Source organism: Clarias gariepinus, chromosome 9 (genome assembly GCF_024256425.1).
Source record: "Clarias gariepinus isolate MV-2021 ecotype Netherlands chromosome 9, CGAR_prim_01v2, whole genome shotgun sequence".
NCBI lineage: Eukaryota > Metazoa > Chordata > Actinopteri > Siluriformes > Clariidae > Clarias > Clarias gariepinus.
In genome coordinates, this window is record NC_071108.1 from 20,049,582 (window position 1) to 20,067,812 (window position 18,231).

At 37.8% G+C, this 18,231-nt stretch overlaps 1 protein-coding gene across 3 annotated transcripts in view; it reads right to left on the reverse strand.

The window, feature by feature from the left end:
- Positions 1-783: 783 nt before the first annotated feature.
- Positions 784-18,231, reverse strand: part of pxnb (paxillin b) — a 55,981-nt gene continuing 38,533 nt past the window's right edge. Inside the window, exons 4-15 of one of the 3 annotated variants that reach the window (XM_053503395.1) lie at positions 15,827-15,912; positions 15,598-15,743; positions 8,149-8,335; positions 7,918-8,056; positions 6,370-7,539; positions 5,708-5,971; positions 5,083-5,535; positions 3,628-3,774; positions 3,182-3,355; positions 2,909-2,990; positions 2,661-2,809; positions 784-2,537 (exon numbers count right to left, since the gene is read on the reverse strand). In XM_053503395.1, coding sequence (XP_053359370.1) covers positions 2,271-2,537; positions 2,661-2,809; positions 2,909-2,990; positions 3,182-3,355; positions 3,628-3,774; positions 5,083-5,535; positions 5,708-5,971; positions 6,370-7,539; positions 7,918-8,056; positions 8,149-8,335; positions 15,598-15,743; positions 15,827-15,912 — 3,264 coding nt within the window. In that variant the 3' untranslated portion in view covers positions 784-2,270. Of the gene's footprint in view, positions 2,538-2,660; positions 2,810-2,908; positions 2,991-3,181; positions 3,356-3,627; positions 3,775-5,082; positions 5,536-5,707; positions 5,972-6,369; positions 7,540-7,917; positions 8,060-8,148; positions 8,336-15,597; positions 15,744-15,826; positions 15,913-18,231 lie in introns of all 3 variants that reach the window. The other 2 variants (XM_053503394.1, XM_053503396.1) reach the window with 2 other exon arrangements.

Below are 18,231 nucleotides of genomic sequence, written 5' to 3' on the forward strand. Positions count from 1 at the left end.
CTGTATAGTTCAACTTTGCCAGGTGTGTGTACTCCTTCAGTTTTGCATGACCATGTGGAACTAAGGAAGATAGAACCAAGACCTGCTCACATTGCAGAACAGTTGATCAAAATTTCTGACATGCCTTAGTTCCATACAGTTGTCCAGAAGCAATGTTGGACACAGCGCACACTGCATGTCAAATGAAGACTGAGTAGGCCAAATAATGCCAGTCTGGGATAATCGAGAGAAGGTTATCCATCTTCCAGTGTAGCAGGTCAACAGTCAGAGTTCCCACAGATCCACTTGTACACCTCAACGTGCCCTGCACAAATACCTCATTCTTGTTGCAAAAGTCTATTTTCTCTTCCATTCAATTTCTTTATCATACATTTGCTTAGAGTAACTCTGCTTTATTCTTTTGTAACACAAATATTTGCCTTGAAGGCTTTCATTGTCTTGTTTGAATGGGATAGTACTGAAATCTTTAATAAACAAAACCCACCTACCTGAGTTTCTAGCTAACCATGCAGTGTGAGCACTCAAACTGTGTCCAGTGTTTGTCGGGCTATAAGTGGTCTTGTGCACAAACTCAACCTGGGAAGGTTGGACATAACAGCTAGAGTATCTTTAACCCTCTGTGCAACTTTTAAAAGTAGTGGTCACTGGAATTGGTATTTGTAAAGGGCTTTTAAATCCCCAGGATAACACTATTCAGAGGTAAATTGCTGAGAATTTAATTAGATCACTTTTTTTATTTCTTCTAATACATTAAGTGAACACCATAGCTTTGATGAAACAAAGTGCATGAAAACAAAATATTTTATTGATAACTATGAAATCAGTCAGTTACTATGACTCAGAACAAAATGACAGTAACAGAAAAAATATATACCTGCAGATTTCCATTGGGTAAATAGACAATAAATGAAGGCCTACTGAAATAGACTGTAACAGTATGAACAAAGATACAATTAAAGCCCTCTTCTTGACCAAAAAAAACAAAAAAAAAACATGCAAAAATAAATGAGGGTGGGGGTATTAAAACCAATTTTTTAAATAGCCTTAGGCATATGGACTACTGAATCACCTTGGCACCTAGCACTCAGAATGATAAAAATGAGAGAAGAAAGATCTCTGGATAATTACATCTCCATTAAAAGTGCTTTTATATAAATTATGTAAGAAAAAGGCGGCCATATGTTTAAAATGCATCCTCATTCCAGTGATAAAAAAATTTATTTCCAGAGGATAATGCATACAGATGAAAGACTGTTAGCTGCTGGTTTTACATTTGTAACACATCATCTTTCAGAATCCATTTGTTAAAATGTCCGAGAGACACTTAAGACTTTCAGGCAAAAAAAAAAAAAAGGGAAAAAATATCAGAAGGTTATAAAACGATACAGCAGTTAACATGTCCCAGAGACAAGTCTGGGCAATCATACTTATTTTTAAACCAACCATACACTTTGTTAAAGAGAAAGAAATCACAATGTTGCTTAGCTAAACAACCCATGATTGCCTGAAGAAATTAAAGAGAATAAGTGGTTATTAAAATGTCAAAAAAAGTAAAAAATATAAAGCAAATTTACCTACATTAAGTATTTTTGAGATGTTTGATTTTGAGACCTCAACAACATGAGTGTAGAATAAATGTTGAACGCTTATGGTCCCCTGAATAAACGGACCAAAAGTCTCACTAAAAAAGTCGGATAATTCCATGTCTACAGGCATTTACTTCAGCGAATATGAAGTTCACAATATTCTTATTTAATGTAAATGGGTGATAATAGCTGGCTTGTTTTAGGCTGGTAATTGTTTGCACACCAAGAACATCAGTCTCCACAGGGATGTCTTCATGTAAATATCAGGTACTAAACTAATATTTTTGGTATAATTCTTTCATAATTTCTGATAGAAAACAAGGCACTGAGCACAATAATATAAATTGTTTCTTGCAAATGCTAAACACATAGCACAAACTGTTGACCCGGCAACCAATTATTATTATACAAATAGTAATAACATTTTGGAACTGCGACGTTTTCCCTTTCACACCATAAATTGTGTAAAGGCTTTTATAGGTCACCTGATCAAAAAAATGAACACCACCACATTCCTAAAAGTAATTCTTTCACACACTTCCAGTGAGATGATATTGGCAACCCCCCCCCCCCAAAAAAAACAACTCTTAATCTAAATTTCTTCCCCTATTAGATCAGGCTTATGCAGATTTTGCTGTATATTACACTCTGACCCAAAGCAAGCACACACCATGTCAACTCAGTTTAACTGAAGAGTTTGACAAAGCAACCATGGCAGTATGGCTTGTCGTTCTGCTCCTTGAAAGTGCCCTTGTTGAGCTGCTTGAGGCAGAAGGCACAGACAAAATGCTCAGGGTGGAACTTCTTCCCCATAGCTGTGATGCACCGGCCTGTTATCGGCTTCTGGCAGCCAGAGCAGAGAGAGCCACGTCGTTCATGGTAGTGAACCTCACAATATGGCTGCCCATCATGCTCAAAGAAACTGCCATTCACGAAAGGGGTAAAACACTCCTATTGTACACAAAAAGGAAAAAAAAATTTGGAAAAATTTATTTATATTAAAAACAAATGATGGAGTGGAAAGTATGAGTCATGTATACATGATATTTTACATTTTAGTAATAAAACACATACCCTACAAACAAAGCACTCAGGGTGCCAAAGGCTGTTCAGAGCAGATATATAATTTTCCAAAATAGCACGGGCACAGCCGCCGCACTTAGGAGCAAACAGGTCAAAGTAATCTTTACGGCAGTACGCCTTCCCATCTTTCTCATGAAAACCTAAAAAAAAAAAAAAAAAAAAACACAGATGGTGAGAGACCTCAGGACTTGTTGCAAGTGATACACAGGGAAATGCAGACAACTGCAGTAGCTACTTACCCTCAGGACCAAAGAAGGCCCCACACTGAGCGCAGAAAAAGTGTTCAGGGTGCCATGTCCTATCCAGAGCAGTCACTACTTTCTGCAGATGAAAAGGAAAACATTTTCCCTGTATCTCGTCAATAAACTCACAGAATGTATATCTTATATTCTACATTAAACCTTTCTTCCCAAATATATGTGCAGAACGGCAATAGATTAGTATTGAGTATTAGTACATTTAATTGCACGGAATTAAACAACAAGGGTACAGTCTAATTTAAGTGTCCTCACATCCAGTATGGGACCATTGCAGTAGTAGCATCGAGGTGAGAAGAGGTGATGGTAGTCCCTCTCACAGTATGGCTGTCCGTCACGTTCAAAGAAGTTTCTAGAACCAATCTCCTCCTGGCAGTGAGAGCACACAAAATGCTCTGGATGCCACGTGCGGCCCATGGCGGTCACTACCTGCAGAAGCACCCACAATTCTACATTCACTCTCCAGCTAATCACAGTTAAGTATCAAGTTATAACTTCATTTTGTTTATACTGCTAATAAACTAGCACCAATTTATGTAAATGATAATATTTGCAGAATACATTTTAGTCCTAACTGAGACTTCTTAGGGGTGGGGAACTATGACAACTGACCAAATTGTTTAATCATGAATATACATTTTTATTTCTCTTGACATCGCTTGTCAAGAGAAAGAAAAGATGCATCATTGTATACTCCTCACCTGGCCAACAATAGGTTTGCAGCAAGCTCCACACACTCCTTTGGCCACAGTCTTTACGCCCAGTTTATGTAAGTCAGACTGCAGGCTTCCCAGCATGTTGTCTAGTTTATTGACCTGTGTGTTTGGACCCTTTCCTTGATTCATGATCTAAAGAGATGGCAAAGGAAACAAAACTTAATTCAGCCCATAACAAGATGCAACATCAAATAGGCTTAAAAATAAACGGACAGACAGTTGCGGAGTTAAGACAATGGAGAGAAATTTGTCTCCACAAAGAAGGAGACCTTATTTGTAAACCTTTCATGTTCATCAACATCAATAAGCTGTATAGACCATGCAATGAATCATACATGGCAGCTTGGGGGAAAAAATTTTAAAATTCTGACATTACATGCTTTTTCAAATTGTATGGATGGGAAGGGAAGCTGTGTATGTGTACAACACACGTGAGCTACTTCTGCACTTATCTACGAATGTTTGCAGCCCCTTTGAATCTGTAGATATTCATAACTCTACTGTGAGTAAGTCAGTGACTTACCGTATTTGTGCTATTTGCGATGGACAATATTGACAATGCTTTTTCCACCTCAAACCTAGACACACAAGTATTTTATGTAATGCTTTATGATGAAAGATCACCACAATACATTTTTTTTCTAAATGCATTTTCATAGGAAGTTGTTGGTTTAGCACTATCCTAAGTTGCAATAATGTGTTCTTAACCCAAATTCCAACGGTTTTTATGTTTTCTTTCCTGGATCAATAATTTCACCCTTCTAAAATGGTGACTTTTTGACTGGACAGTATCTATTGTCCCCAGCTTCTAGTTTCTTCTCTCTCAAAATTATTGAGACCAGCTTGTCATGTCAGAAGGAAACTCAGAAAGTGCAAACACTTATCTCCTGGGACCTAAAAATTTAAATCTCATGGACAATGTCCACATCTAAGAATAAACATTTAAAAAATCAACTAAAAAATTCATATTGCTCATAAAGGAATAAAAAGTTGTAATTTTGGCAATTGTAATTCACTGTTCAATAGCAACTGTATATCATCTACATTTTAAACTGCAATATTACCTAGTGCAATTTGAACATGTAACTACGGTAGTTTGTTTCTTTTATATTTATACACTGTACTGTATATTTTTGTACTATGTATCTACTTTTTAGATTATTTATAGAAATAATCTATAGAAATTATATTTGCACATTTTTCCTTGCTGCTGTAACACAGAAATTTCCCCATTGTGGGACGAATAAAAGTTTATCATTAATTAAGTGGTAGATAAGAGGAAGCAGACTCTTCCGAATACAAACTATTTAAAATACTCTATTCTTAAATAATGATAAGCCTGTTTATATTGTTTTAGTAGCTCTAGCTTTTATGGTTATGGCACCCTCAGCACCCCATTTCCTATTTCCTTGTAGGAGAGTGGGAGGCCCATGCCTGCACCTTCATCAGCGGGAAGAAAGGATCACACTCCGTCTGGCAGCTCACGGACACCAAAATTTTTGAAGAAACAACGGGGATAGGCTGTGTTGGTGGAGGCTGTGTTGGTGGAGGCTGTGTTGGTGGAGGCTGTGTTGGTGGAGGCTGTGTTGGTGGAGGCTCCTGGAATGGAGGAGGCTTTACTGGCTCAGAAATAGACGACTTTTCTGGGACTAAAAGAGGCTCACATTCTACAGGGAGTTGGGGAGGAGGTATGGATTCCCAAGGAAGTTGAGAGGGTAAAGTAATAGGTGGAAAGTGGGTGGGAGGAGGGGGAGGTGGAACTGGGACAGCTTTTACTGTAGGCCTGGCCTTTGGTTCCAAGGCTGGGGGTGGGAGGCGAGGGGCTAGGGAGCTGGACTGGGGAGCGGATATCACCTTTCTCTGAGGAATAGGAGACTCAGGGGGAATAATTTTCTAAAGAGAGACAGACAGACAGAGATAGAATACAGGAGGGAAAAGACAAAAGATCAATAGAGAAAGACTGATAAAGCAATGACAGGTCACTTGCGAAGTCAATTTAAGCAACTATTCACAAAGTATGAAAATGAGTTTGCTTTGTGAATTGCCCATTATTCTGCCCATCTACCTTATCCACCTCACTGCAGTGGTCATCTCGCAAACGTTTAGGATTTGACATTACAATGACCCCCTCTGTCAGCCAGTCATCTGGTTGTTTCTTGGGACGTTCCTTGCGAGGAATTCCAAGCTTGCCTTGTAGCTCTTCTATGAGGCGATCCTGAGAGTTGCTTTTGTGGAAGATTACTGGACCCATCTTCCTGCGAATAATACCATCCCTGTACATGGGATGGACGTTGGGCGTTTCCTTTGTACGTCTGATCACAGATTTGATCTAAGCCAGGGGTAGAGACCCTATCAGATGTTTTTTTTATAAAATGACATTACATGCCATAGTTAGTATTCAGCAGAAGTTCACCCACTTGAGATTAAATGCTGTTGAGGTGATTTCACACAAAGGTGATCACCACAAAAACACACAGCAATAGCTTCAGGCTGATAGTTCTGTAAATAGGCCAATAACTTTATGGTTGATTATAATTAACTACAATTATTTTAATAATGCTTGCTAATTTTAATACTTCTATTTTAATGATCTCATGCTAATGTTCATGCTTCATTCACATGCCAACACTCCACACACAGTGCACTGGCACACAGCTTATAAATAACAGTAAAAATCCACAACACTATTTCCATGACTAAAGTGAAATAATGCAATTTCTTCCATACATGTCCAGATGCTGAAATCCTATCTGTGGTGCTGACAGAATGCAACAAGGGCAGGTTTGTTTGGGCATCTGGGGTTCCAGGACATGAGGATGGGGTAAGGGAGTCATCCATCCAGCTAGCTTCAGTCATGGAGCCATCAGCTCCATCAAGTGCTAGCTTCAGCTCCATATCCGCCCAGTCCAGAAGTTTACTCCTGCAGTAGGACTGGTCTTCAAAAAGTCCATCCCCTGCTTCACTCTCTGTGTGCATGTCTGGCTGCACCACACTGCGGTCCACTGCAACAAGTGTATTCTCAAACACATCTAGGTTTTCTGTTGAATTCATCTTACAAACTGATGCAGCAACATTTTGGACCTCAGTCTGAGACTTGCTGAAGTTAATGGTGAGGAGATTGTCCAAAGGATCAAAAGAAGGCTCTAGAGCTGGAGCATCCCAAATAGGAGGAAGTTGTTTTGTTATAACAGTGCCTTGATCTGACAGCTCTGCTGAAAGACTTGAGGTCTTAGGCTCCAACGCAGAAGTGATGGGAGATGTGCTGACAGAAGGTTTAGCATGCAACAGGGCTTGTAAGTTGGGTGATTCACTAGCAGGTACCGATGTAGAGATAGGACATGTAGCAGCAGATATAGAATTTGGACTGCTCACAAGACATACATCATTATAAGCTTGAATTATGAAGGAATTGTCCTTATTTGAGATCATTACATTTCCAGGTTGACTTATTGGGATTTGAGGTTTTGCAACAGGCACAGAAAAAACTGGAGGTGATTCTGTCCCACTGCTGGGAAACAGACTCTCTACATGGGCAGAGATATGCTGTTGATTATCAAGGGTGGTGTCAGAGGTAGTAGTGATGGTTTGTGATTCCAGCTTAGTGCTTAGCATGCAGACAGAATCACTAATGTCTGGGTCTGGATGGGGAATCGGAGGGACAGATTTTAGGGCACTGTACCGCAGAACAGTGTCATTGGAATCTTCCACTATATGTAACTCTAAGGGTACTGGAGAGGAGAGCAGTGGAGAGTAGTGGTTCGGTTTTAAAGGGAAACCTAATGTTGAAGAAACTGCAGTAGGGACTACTGTGGCAGAAGAAGAATGAGTTGCAATGGAAGGGATGCTGATGGACTGATCAAACAGTGGCTCAAAGTTTAGAGAGCCCAAAGAGCTTGGCTGGAGGGTAACAACAGGAAGGAAAAGAAGAAAAAGAAGAAAAAAAAAGTATGAAAGAAAGCAAACAAATAATATATATTTTTTTTCTTTAATGAATAAAATAAAAAAAGGGCGTAGAAGAAACGTAAAAACAGCCTGGAGACTAGATGAACAGACTAGCTGACAAATAAACCATCTGAGCTATGAATACCTGATCTTTGTCAAAGTGCTGAGGGTGTGGGGTAACTGGACTAGATAAATAGTTTAGCAATCTTGTCTTGAAGTTAAGAATTGCAAGGAATTTCATTCCATATACATTTAATCGCCCTTTCACAAAGGAACTTGCATACAGTTATAAGTGTGACATGTAATCCTTAGGACCAAATAATATGCACTCACATTGCTCTGAACCTTGAAATCAGATAAGCAGGCCATGAGCTCATCTAGCTCTCGTGTGGCTGAAGTGGCTGACATCCGACCCTGTTGCTCAGAGGATGCATCCAAATGCGCCTCTGTCTGAAGTCCAGAGGGGGTATGCCTGCTTACATGTTAAAATTTATCAGTAATATATAAATTAGTCATATTTCAGGATTCATAAAATGCAGAAATATAAAACTTAGAGAATCTCACATTGGGGCAGGTATAGAACCCTCTAGTTCATTCAGTAGGCTTTCAACAGTAGGCCGCCCCTCTTCTGGCCCTTTGGTTCCATTTCTGTGAGATTTGTCCTTGGCAGCAGGGGAAATACCTGATTGGGCCCCATTTTCCTGAATATAGTGTGCAGAACTGGAGGGAGGAAGTGGTGGAACTGCATCTTCTACAGATCAACAAATTACAATACATCTCACAATTAAACAGGGTTTATACTGGCGTATTCATTGTAATTAACATGTTTGTAAGAATCCTATTTTACGGTAAAATACACAGCATACAATGAAACATGGTTAAACCTAGGATTTTAATCCTTCTATCTGTGTGATGCATATTATTGGGTGTCATATACTGTATGTAGGGCTTTGCCTTATGAGACCCCAAAATCAATTACATTTTACCATATATACAGTACTGTGCAAAAGTCTTAGGCACCATATTATATGCTGTACCAATTTCGTTACATATGTTTATCATGTCTGCATAAGTATGTACAAAATCAGTATTTCCATATATAACTTAAAAATTAATACCTAAATGACATTATAGGAAAATACATGCTTGGCTGTAAAGAAAAAATATATAGTACAGACTAGTTTTCAGATGGGAACAAAAAAACCCTAATGTATGCTCCTGATATTTGCATAAAAACAGAAAAGAGCAAGTGTCACAGTTTTTTTCTTTATTTTTTCTTTTTATCTTTCTTTTCAGAAAGAAAATACATTCGTAGGCAGGGACATTTACAACTTTTCCGTATCCAAAATAAGCAAATAAAAAAGTAATAATAGTAATATATATATATATATATATATATATATATATATATATATATATATATATATATATATATACACACACACACACATACACACACACAGTATATATGTATATATACACACATTGCTATGCTTACCATGCTAAAAAAAAAATAACAATAAAAGCCTAATATACAAACCCTCACTAAATACCATTATGAACTATTAACCTTTTCCATTGAAACTATTACAAAATTCCTTATTATAGTGTGTTTTGGACACTTTCCAATAGGATTTACCATCCCATTTACGAGAAAAAATCCATCATATACCAGCAGACATTGTTATACTTACCATTAAAACCAATACAATTCCCATTATAACCATTAAATCCATTACAATTTCTATTATTTTTGGGCAAGGTTCTATTGTTTTTTTCAGCAGTATATAGAACATGAGATCTAATTAAATTATTAATATAGCCAATATATTTACAATATATTTACAGTATACTGTACATAGCCAGTGTAAATTACATCTGTGTAGATAGTTTAAAAGACATTTTCCATTTGCTATAACTCTGTTATGTGACAACTTTAAGTTATGAGTAGTTTATTTATTTTTTGCCAAAATTGGTCTGTTACGGAACGACATGTAGTATTACTACTAGGTCTGTCACGATAAATTTTGCAGGACGATAAATTGTCCAAGAAATTATCGCGATAATCGATGATATTGTCGATCTGAGACCATTTTCATCTAGAATAATGATAATGCCATAATATTGCACATATGCCTTTCAAAATTCAAAAACGTTTATTTTCAGACTATTTAACACTGAAAATAGAAAACATTTTAAATATCCACAATAACAATGAACAAAACAACCAAAAACAAGAAAAGCAATGGACTCTCAGTCTCTGTTAACAAAAAATGCACTTGAATAAATACCAAAAACAATAAATAAAATGGATGTAAACAAAATTGCACTTCAAAAAATATTAAACAACAGGCTCAACATGCATTCCATAACAGGCAAAACTGCCTGTTAGGACCTTTGTAAACAAACAAACAAAAAGCCTCAAGCCATTTGTACTGGTTGTCAAATGTTTGCAGCATTCGTCGAAATGCCGGCTTTTCGACAATACTAAAGGGCAGCATCTCTTTAGCAATCAAGCGAACTACACTGTCGGTGAGTGCACACCATTTTGAACTGTCCTGTTTGTACTTTGTTTGTCGACTAAATGCCCCAGTCATGGTGCATTGTCGGGAAGACGAAGGCCCGTCTGTTGTAGATTTTTTTTTTCTCATCTGGAAAAACTGCAACAGATGATTGTGTTTTAGGTGCATGTGCATGTTCTTTGCGTTACCGATTTTAGTTGATACTGTTTTACAACAAATGCGACATACCGGCTCGCTCAGGTTAAGTGGTTCACCACTGTCATTCGGTTTGAATCCGAAGTGCTCCCACACGGCAGCTGTCGCGTTTGGCTTTGAAACCAAACATGTCACCATGTCTTTTTGCTCTTCTCTGCAGTTGCCTCAAGCACTCCCGCCTTCCCACACAAAGTCCATGTGACTGACAAACGCCGCCTCCCCACACAAAAGACAATGCAACTAACAAGAGGGTTCGCTTCTCCTACGCTAAGGAAACGAGAGTTGTCATTCAGTCGCTTGATAAACAAGTATGCAAATGAAATTATCGCGGCCGGAAAAATTATCAAGGTGATTTTTTTTATCGTGCGATTAATCGATTTATCGACTATTGCAACAGGCCTAATTACTACAATAAAACGTGTGGTGTGTACAAAATGTAAAGCTGTGTCAGGTTTTTTTTTGGAAGGGGGGGCTGCTAGGAGGCTTGGGGCGCCAGGAGGGAGTCTCGTCCAGGGAGCAATTCAGTGTAGAACCGCCACTGCTTCCAATCAAATTCTCTCCATAATGTTGAACTTGTAGACTCCAATTGTAATCTGCAAATTTTCCCCCAATTATCCTCCAGAATATTCAGATTTCCTTTCATTATCCATTTGTCTCTGACATATAATGTGTTAGAAATGATCTTATTGCATGACTGTGCTTTTGGCACTGCTAGGATCACCTTCATTATTTCTGTCTCTGCTATTTTCAGTTCTTCTGATTTAAAATTACATTCAGCATAATGTCTTACTTGAAGGTATCTATAGAAGTCACTTGGTGCCAGATTTTAAATAGTAAATTAATTCATGGATTTGTTTCCTCACTCATTCTTATTCTTAATTTAGAATCAGCTACCAGAGCGGGTAGAGGAAGATCACCCATCTTTCCTCTATCCATTTCGATCCTTCTTGCTGAGTATATTGGACTACACCAACAAACAAGTGGGCTTAGTTGAGCAGCATAATACTTCTGAGGGCATGGAAGGCCTAGCCCACCCTCTTCTTTTCTTAGTTGCAATGTTTTAAATCTAACTCTAGGCTTTTTTTTTACCTGCCATAAAAATCTAGCTATTAACTTATGCCATTCTGTAAATTGTTGATTTGGTATTTCTATTGGGAGTGTTTGAAATAAATATAACAATTTTGGTAGGATTATCACCCAAGTCAACTTTTGAACTTAAACTATAGAGAGGAATAAGGTTCCAACGGAGGAGATCGGATATTTTTTTTTTTTTATGAAGGGGACTGTAATTTAAATCAAATAATTTTATTACCAGAAATATTTACTTCTAAATATTTAATTGACTTGGTATCCCAATTTAGATTAAACTTCTCCTTATTTAGTCTGGGTGGTTTATAATTAAATAATATAATGGGTTTTTGTAATATTCATTTTATAACCAGATATGGCCTCATATTCTTCAAGGAAGTTAAATAAAATAGGCAGTGACTTAGGACATATAGATCCATACATCAGCAAAAAAAAGCTAACTTATGTTTTCCAAACCCCATGTCAATACCCTTAATTAAATGGTTTTGTCTTCTATCCATTGGCTCAAAGGTTCAATAAATAGGGCAAATAGTAATGGCGAGATGCGGCATCCTTGTATTGTACTCCGTTCTAAATTAAAAGGATCTGATAAATCTCCGTTGATTTGGATTCTCACATATGGCTTATTATATAATGTCTCAATTATTTATATAAACTTATTACGAAATAAAAATTGCCAATACCTTGTATAAGAAAATCCCACCTCACTGAGCAAAAAGGCTTTCTCTGCATCTAAACTCAATTGAGCCGCTTTCACTCTATGGTTAGAAATATAACTAAGTATATGTAGAGTTCTTCTAATATTGTCTGATGCTTGCCTTTGGCTGATAAAACCTGTTTGGTCCAAATTAATGAGGTCCAGAAGGATCTTTTCTAATCTCCAAAATGGAGGTGAACAACTAATAATCAACATTTAAAACACTAATTGGGGGGTAATTACTACATTTTTCCCCTCTTTCGGAATAACTGAAATTATCGCTTCTCTCCATGAAGGTAAAATTTCCCTTTTTTGTATTACCCTGTTAAGTGCCTTTAATGAAGTTGGTGCCAAGTGATCAAACATGGTTTTATACCATTCTAGGTTTTTTATCCAGGCCCATCGCCATATAAATGGAACTGTGGTCCGAGATCTCCATCATACCCTATTCACAATGTACAATCAAATGAAGATCCTTTTCGAAAACCAAGAAGTAATCTATTCTAAAGTATATCTTATGGGGATAGGAGTATTAGGTGTAATCCCGGACCTTGGGATTTAGTTCTCTCCACACATCTATAATTCCTATTTCCTTAAACAGGCCATTTATCTTTTTAATTAGTAACTTTGGTACCTTGGTATTTTTAGAACTATTCAACATAAAGTTTAAACATATGTTAAAGTCCCCTCCACACACTAGAATTCCTTGAGCTTTAGTAATTGTTAAATCAAATACGGTAAAAATTCCATCCTGGGTCAGGTGAGGCATAGACACTCAAAAAACTAATTAGATTTCCCCCTATTTTCCCTATTATTATTACAAATCTCCCTTCTTTATCTTTTATCTTCAATATATGTTCATAATTTACCTTTTGGGATACAAGTATGGCCACACATCTTTTACGTGTAGATTTATAGGATGAATGTAAACATTTTTAAACACCATTTTGTGTAGTTTTGTATGTTTTGTATCATTTAGGTGGGTTCATTTAGAAGCAACCTCTGCTTCTGCCGTCTTTAGTTTAGATAAAATTTTCCCTCTCTTAACTGGACTAGTTATGCAATTAACATTAAACGAGGCAATTTTCATGCTTTGCATTTAAATTGTATATTGATTTTAACAAATATATCATTTGAGCTTTGCGAGTCACATTTCCCGTCTACACGACGTGGCATTCTCCCAGCATCTCCATTTGTACTTCTCTTTCATGAATGGACGCATCTGTGTGAAATTTATGACGGCATCTTCGAAAGGTTTGCAACTTCTCTTTGAATGAAGGTACTCCTTTCTGCTGCTTATCAGTGCTCCTGGTGTGTCCTCTGCCACGACATTCTCTGAATCCGCTCCGTAAAGGTGTTTGGGTGGCTGGTCGGCTGCACGAAGAATCCTCTCTTTGTCATATGCTGTGTTGCCTCCTCAATTGTGTAATAGATCTTCAAGCACTTTTAATCAGGCAGGATACAATGTCTTAAATTTCACTTTGTCTTTCAACACCTTGCATATCTCTTTATATTCTCTTCTCATCTGCAGCAGTTCTGGGACATAATCATTATCAAAGCTGATCCGCTTTGCTTGTTAGGAGAATCCTCTAATCTGCCATGCTTGTTGAAGTACTGTATTAGTTCTTTGGTCGTGAAACTTTGGAAGTTGATTACTACTGATCGTGACGGAGCGTCTGCCGGTGGTGGTTTGCCGAGCACTCTGTATGCACGTTCTTTTCGAAGGGACATGCCTTCGGGTAGAGTTAGATTTTCTTTTAGGAATTTTTCTAGAAAGTGGATCATTATTGGCGAGTCTTATTTGGCACCTTCAGGTACTCCGTATGTTCTGAGATTATACCCGACCCTCCACAAGTTTCTCTTCAATTCTGGTGTGACTTTAACACATCTGTGAATACCTCTTCGACATTTTGATTCCTGTCTTCTACTGTTGCAATTTTACATTTTGCCTCCTCCAGTCTAGCTTTAGTATTAGAAATTTCAGCTTTAATGTCTTCCAGTTGGGTTTTGGTATCCTGATGAAAGTCCCTTAATTCTCTAAGAATGAGGCATAAATCGGTAGTCTTTACCATGGGGTTCGCTGTGTCTCCCTCCTGGCCTCCTTGTTTGTGAGCCAGGGGAAGAGCGCGCTGATTCCTCTTCTTGCATTTCTGCGGGCTGCATGGCTTTCTTAGTTTTGCACCTAGTCTCCATGTTTCTCCCCCTTTATTTTAATTATATATCTCACATAAATCTCTATTTAAATGTTTTTTGGGGAGTTTTCAAAGCCTCACTAATCGGGAGCGCTAGCTCTATGCTGCCATTTTGTCGCTATCCACAGTGTGACAAAGTTACCAGTAGCACTCATTCTCCAGCAAGCTCAGTAAAGCCTAACAGCTGTTTTCTTATAAAACTGCACAAATCTGTGTCTAAAACTTCATTTTAAGCAATGAGTTTTTACTCCAAATACTGACTGTTTATTGTATTACTCTTTATAGAAGTTTCTTTTATGCAGAAATGTTTTCAAAATATTTTATTTATGCCATATTTTTTACATGCCCAAGCATCTATTTGCATCTATTATAAGAAAACAGCTGTTAGGTTTTTTTCCTCCTTTGCTCCTTTCTACTTTTATGCAAATCCCAGGAGTGTACTGTGTCTTGTCTTATACTACATATTTTTTTCTAGTTATATATGAATGATTTTGTACATAATTATGCAGACAAACATATACAGTGAAACCTCGGATTGAAAATAACGCGGCTTGCGAGTGTTCCGCAAGACAAGCAAAGATTAATATATTTTGACTTGGAAAACGAACAAGCCTTGATTTATGAGTATGAGTATCATGCATCACGCATGTGCTTCTTGTTTTGACGCCGAGTGTCACGATCACAAATGAACCAACGTTTTTCCTTTCTCTTGTGCTGCAGAATTGTGGGTAATCGTCTCCCCTGCTGGGTCTTAGTGCGCGTCTCTTACTGGCATAATTAACATCCGTGCATGCGTGTACTGTTTACTTATAATACTGTGACACACACACACACACACAGTGCTATCTCTCAGGATTTATTTATTTATTTTTTTAAAGGTAAAGTGCAGGTTAATTTTTTTATTTAAAAAAATCTTTATATTTTGTGTTTATTAGTTTTATGTATTTATTTTTTTAGTCTTGAATTTGGTTTATGAGTGTTTTGGAATACGAGCCCGCTTCCAGAACGAATTATGATCGTTCAAGGTTCCACTGCATAAAAAAATTAGTACAGCATATAATATGGTGCCTAAGACTTTTTCACAATAATGTATATTTATGGCCAATATCAACTGTATATTGAATTACCACACATTGGATGATCAGGTGCAGATATTTGGAGATAAAGTCTTGTATTCGGTCATGCACTGGCAAAATTGGAGATGAAAGCAAACATTGAGATGCATTGATGAACTCCATGGAAGTTGACAATGCAACCACCGCAGTAGATTATACTGATGTGTCGGTGCAGCCCTAGATAAATGTATGGGTGTAGGTACCTGTGCTGGTGTAGGATGGGGTGTTCTGTTGAACAGCATTCAGTTCAAGCAGCAGACGGTCCAGCTCAGACAAGTTGCTGCCCAGTGTAGAGCTCATAGCGGCTGCTGCTGAGGAGTCTGATGGTGTCTTTTGCTTGTTCGGAAAACTAGAATAACAGTTAGAGGTGGTCACACTTCGGTAATGTATAAAAACTGGCAATACAAAAGTTTCTGGGGTCATGTGACTGACCTGTAGACGTGGTCCTCTTCTGTATGAGGTAGTGGGGGACTACTGCTATCTTGAGACAAGGTGCTTTTATGTGCTGAGCCAAGAAACTGAAAAGTGGACAAAAAAATACATGGCCAAACAAATATATCACTTTACCCTCTTACTCACTTATCTCCCTTCTTCTTTGTCTTTCGGCTGTTCCCTTTTAGGGGTCGCCACAGCGAATCATCTGCCTCTATATAACCCTATCCTCTGTATCCTCTTCTCTCACACCAACTAACTTCCTGTCCTCTCTCACTGCATCCATAAATCTCCTCTTTCTTCTTCCTCTAGACCTCCTGCCTGGCAGTTCAAACCTCAGCATCCTTCTACCGATATATTCACCATCTCTCCTCTGAACATGTCCAAACCACCTCAATCTGGCTTCTCTGACTTTATCTTCATCAGAGGGACAACCCATGTTAGATGTTTTAAACTCATTCTTGATCCTATCTATCCTTGTCACTCCCAAGGAAAACCTCAACATCTTTAGCTCTGCTACCTCCAACTCCCCACTCTTTTCTTCAGTGCCACTGTCTCTAAGCCGTAAAGCATCGCTGGTCTCACCACGGTCCTGTGCACCTTTCCTTTCATTCTCGCTGATACTCTATCGCACAACACACCGCTTATCTCCCTATACTGCTTTTTCTGTGCAGAGTTGCAGGAGGCCTAAAGTCACTGGCGGGGTGCCAATTCAGAACACATGCACACACAGAACAGGCAATGTGGAAACACCAATTAGCCTAATCTGCATGCTTTTAAACTGTGAGGAAACCAGTTACCAGAAGAAACCCACCATGCAAACTCCACACACGCAGATCAAAGGCGAGAATCAAATACTCGACTATGGGAGGTACAAGGCCATCAAAATAAATAATTATAATTAAAAATAAATATCGAGCCTATATACAGTGGTGGCCCAAAGTCAAACATGAAATTTAATGTTTTAATGACATTTTTACATTTTAGTAAATAAAGACAATCAAGACTTAATTGGTTATTTTTGTGCAATGGAATTGCTACACAACAATAACTATTTAGTATGAAGTCCTTTATTCATCAAAACATGCTGGGTCCAACTGGGCATGTCGAAAAGGCTTAAATATTAGATCTCTCACATCTAAAGGGCTTACTGTTAATGAAACTATAAAGGATCAGGAATTTGATATACTGTGTTTAACAGAAACCTGGATCGAACAGAACGAGTATGTAGCATTAAATGAAGCTAGTCCTTCTGGATACACTTACAAACACCAGCCTCAGCTGAAGTTTTGGAGTATTGGAGGAGGCGTCGCAGTTATTTATAATGATAATCTGACCATCGTACAAAAACACAGACACAAATTTAATGCATTTAAAATTTCATTAAAGTAACATAAGTGTAGCTACAAATATTAGGTAAGCTCAGTCGATTCTGCAAATGATCATTTACAGTCCCACAGGGCCGTACTCTGAATTTCTCTGTGAATTTGCAGATTTCCTCTCAAACCTAGTAATTCCTGTAGACAAAGTGTTAACTGCTGGAGATTTTACTACTTCTTCTGAGAACAGCATTTTTGTCCATACTGGACTCAGTAGAAGTAAACCAGTGTGTAGTAGAACCTACTCAAAGCAGGTCACACTTTAGATTTATTAATATTTTTCAAATTTAGTATAAGAAATATAATCACAATTCCACAGTCTCTCAGATCACTATCTGTCTCAATTGAAGTGCGTCATAGTAATAATGTACGCACAGTGCCGCGCTATCGGATTAAATGTATATTCACATCAACTACCACACAGAGCCGTCTGACCCCCCTAGAACTCGATTAGGCAACTGAATATTTAGAGTTGACATTCCGTTATACCGTAGATAACATAGGTCCAGCTAAAACGAAAATGAGTAGAGATGACTTACTCCCTGGTATAACGATTACGCATTTTAAAACAGACACAGAAATTAGAACGTAAATGGCGTCGAACTAAATTGTTAGTATTTTAATTAGCATGGAGAGAGCATCCTGAACTATAAAAAAGCTCTTAGTGTTGCTAGATTGATGCATCTCTCCAGGCTTATAGAAAATAACCAAACAACCTAGATTTTTATTTAATACCATAGCAAACTCAACTAGGAATAAGGCTACTGCAGAAATCTTTACAACAAAAATATACAGCAGTGAGGACTTCATTAACTTTTTCAATAACAAAACCATAAAATATTAGATCAGAACTTAGAATAATTTACTTCCCTTGAAGAAAATAAGCTAATTTCACTCATCTCATCTGCAAAATCATCAAGTCACCTATACCGACACATGTTCTCAAGCAAATGGTACCAAAAATAACAGAACCCCTGTTGAAAATAATTAATTCTTCCCTCAGCAGTGGGTATGTTCCAAAATCTT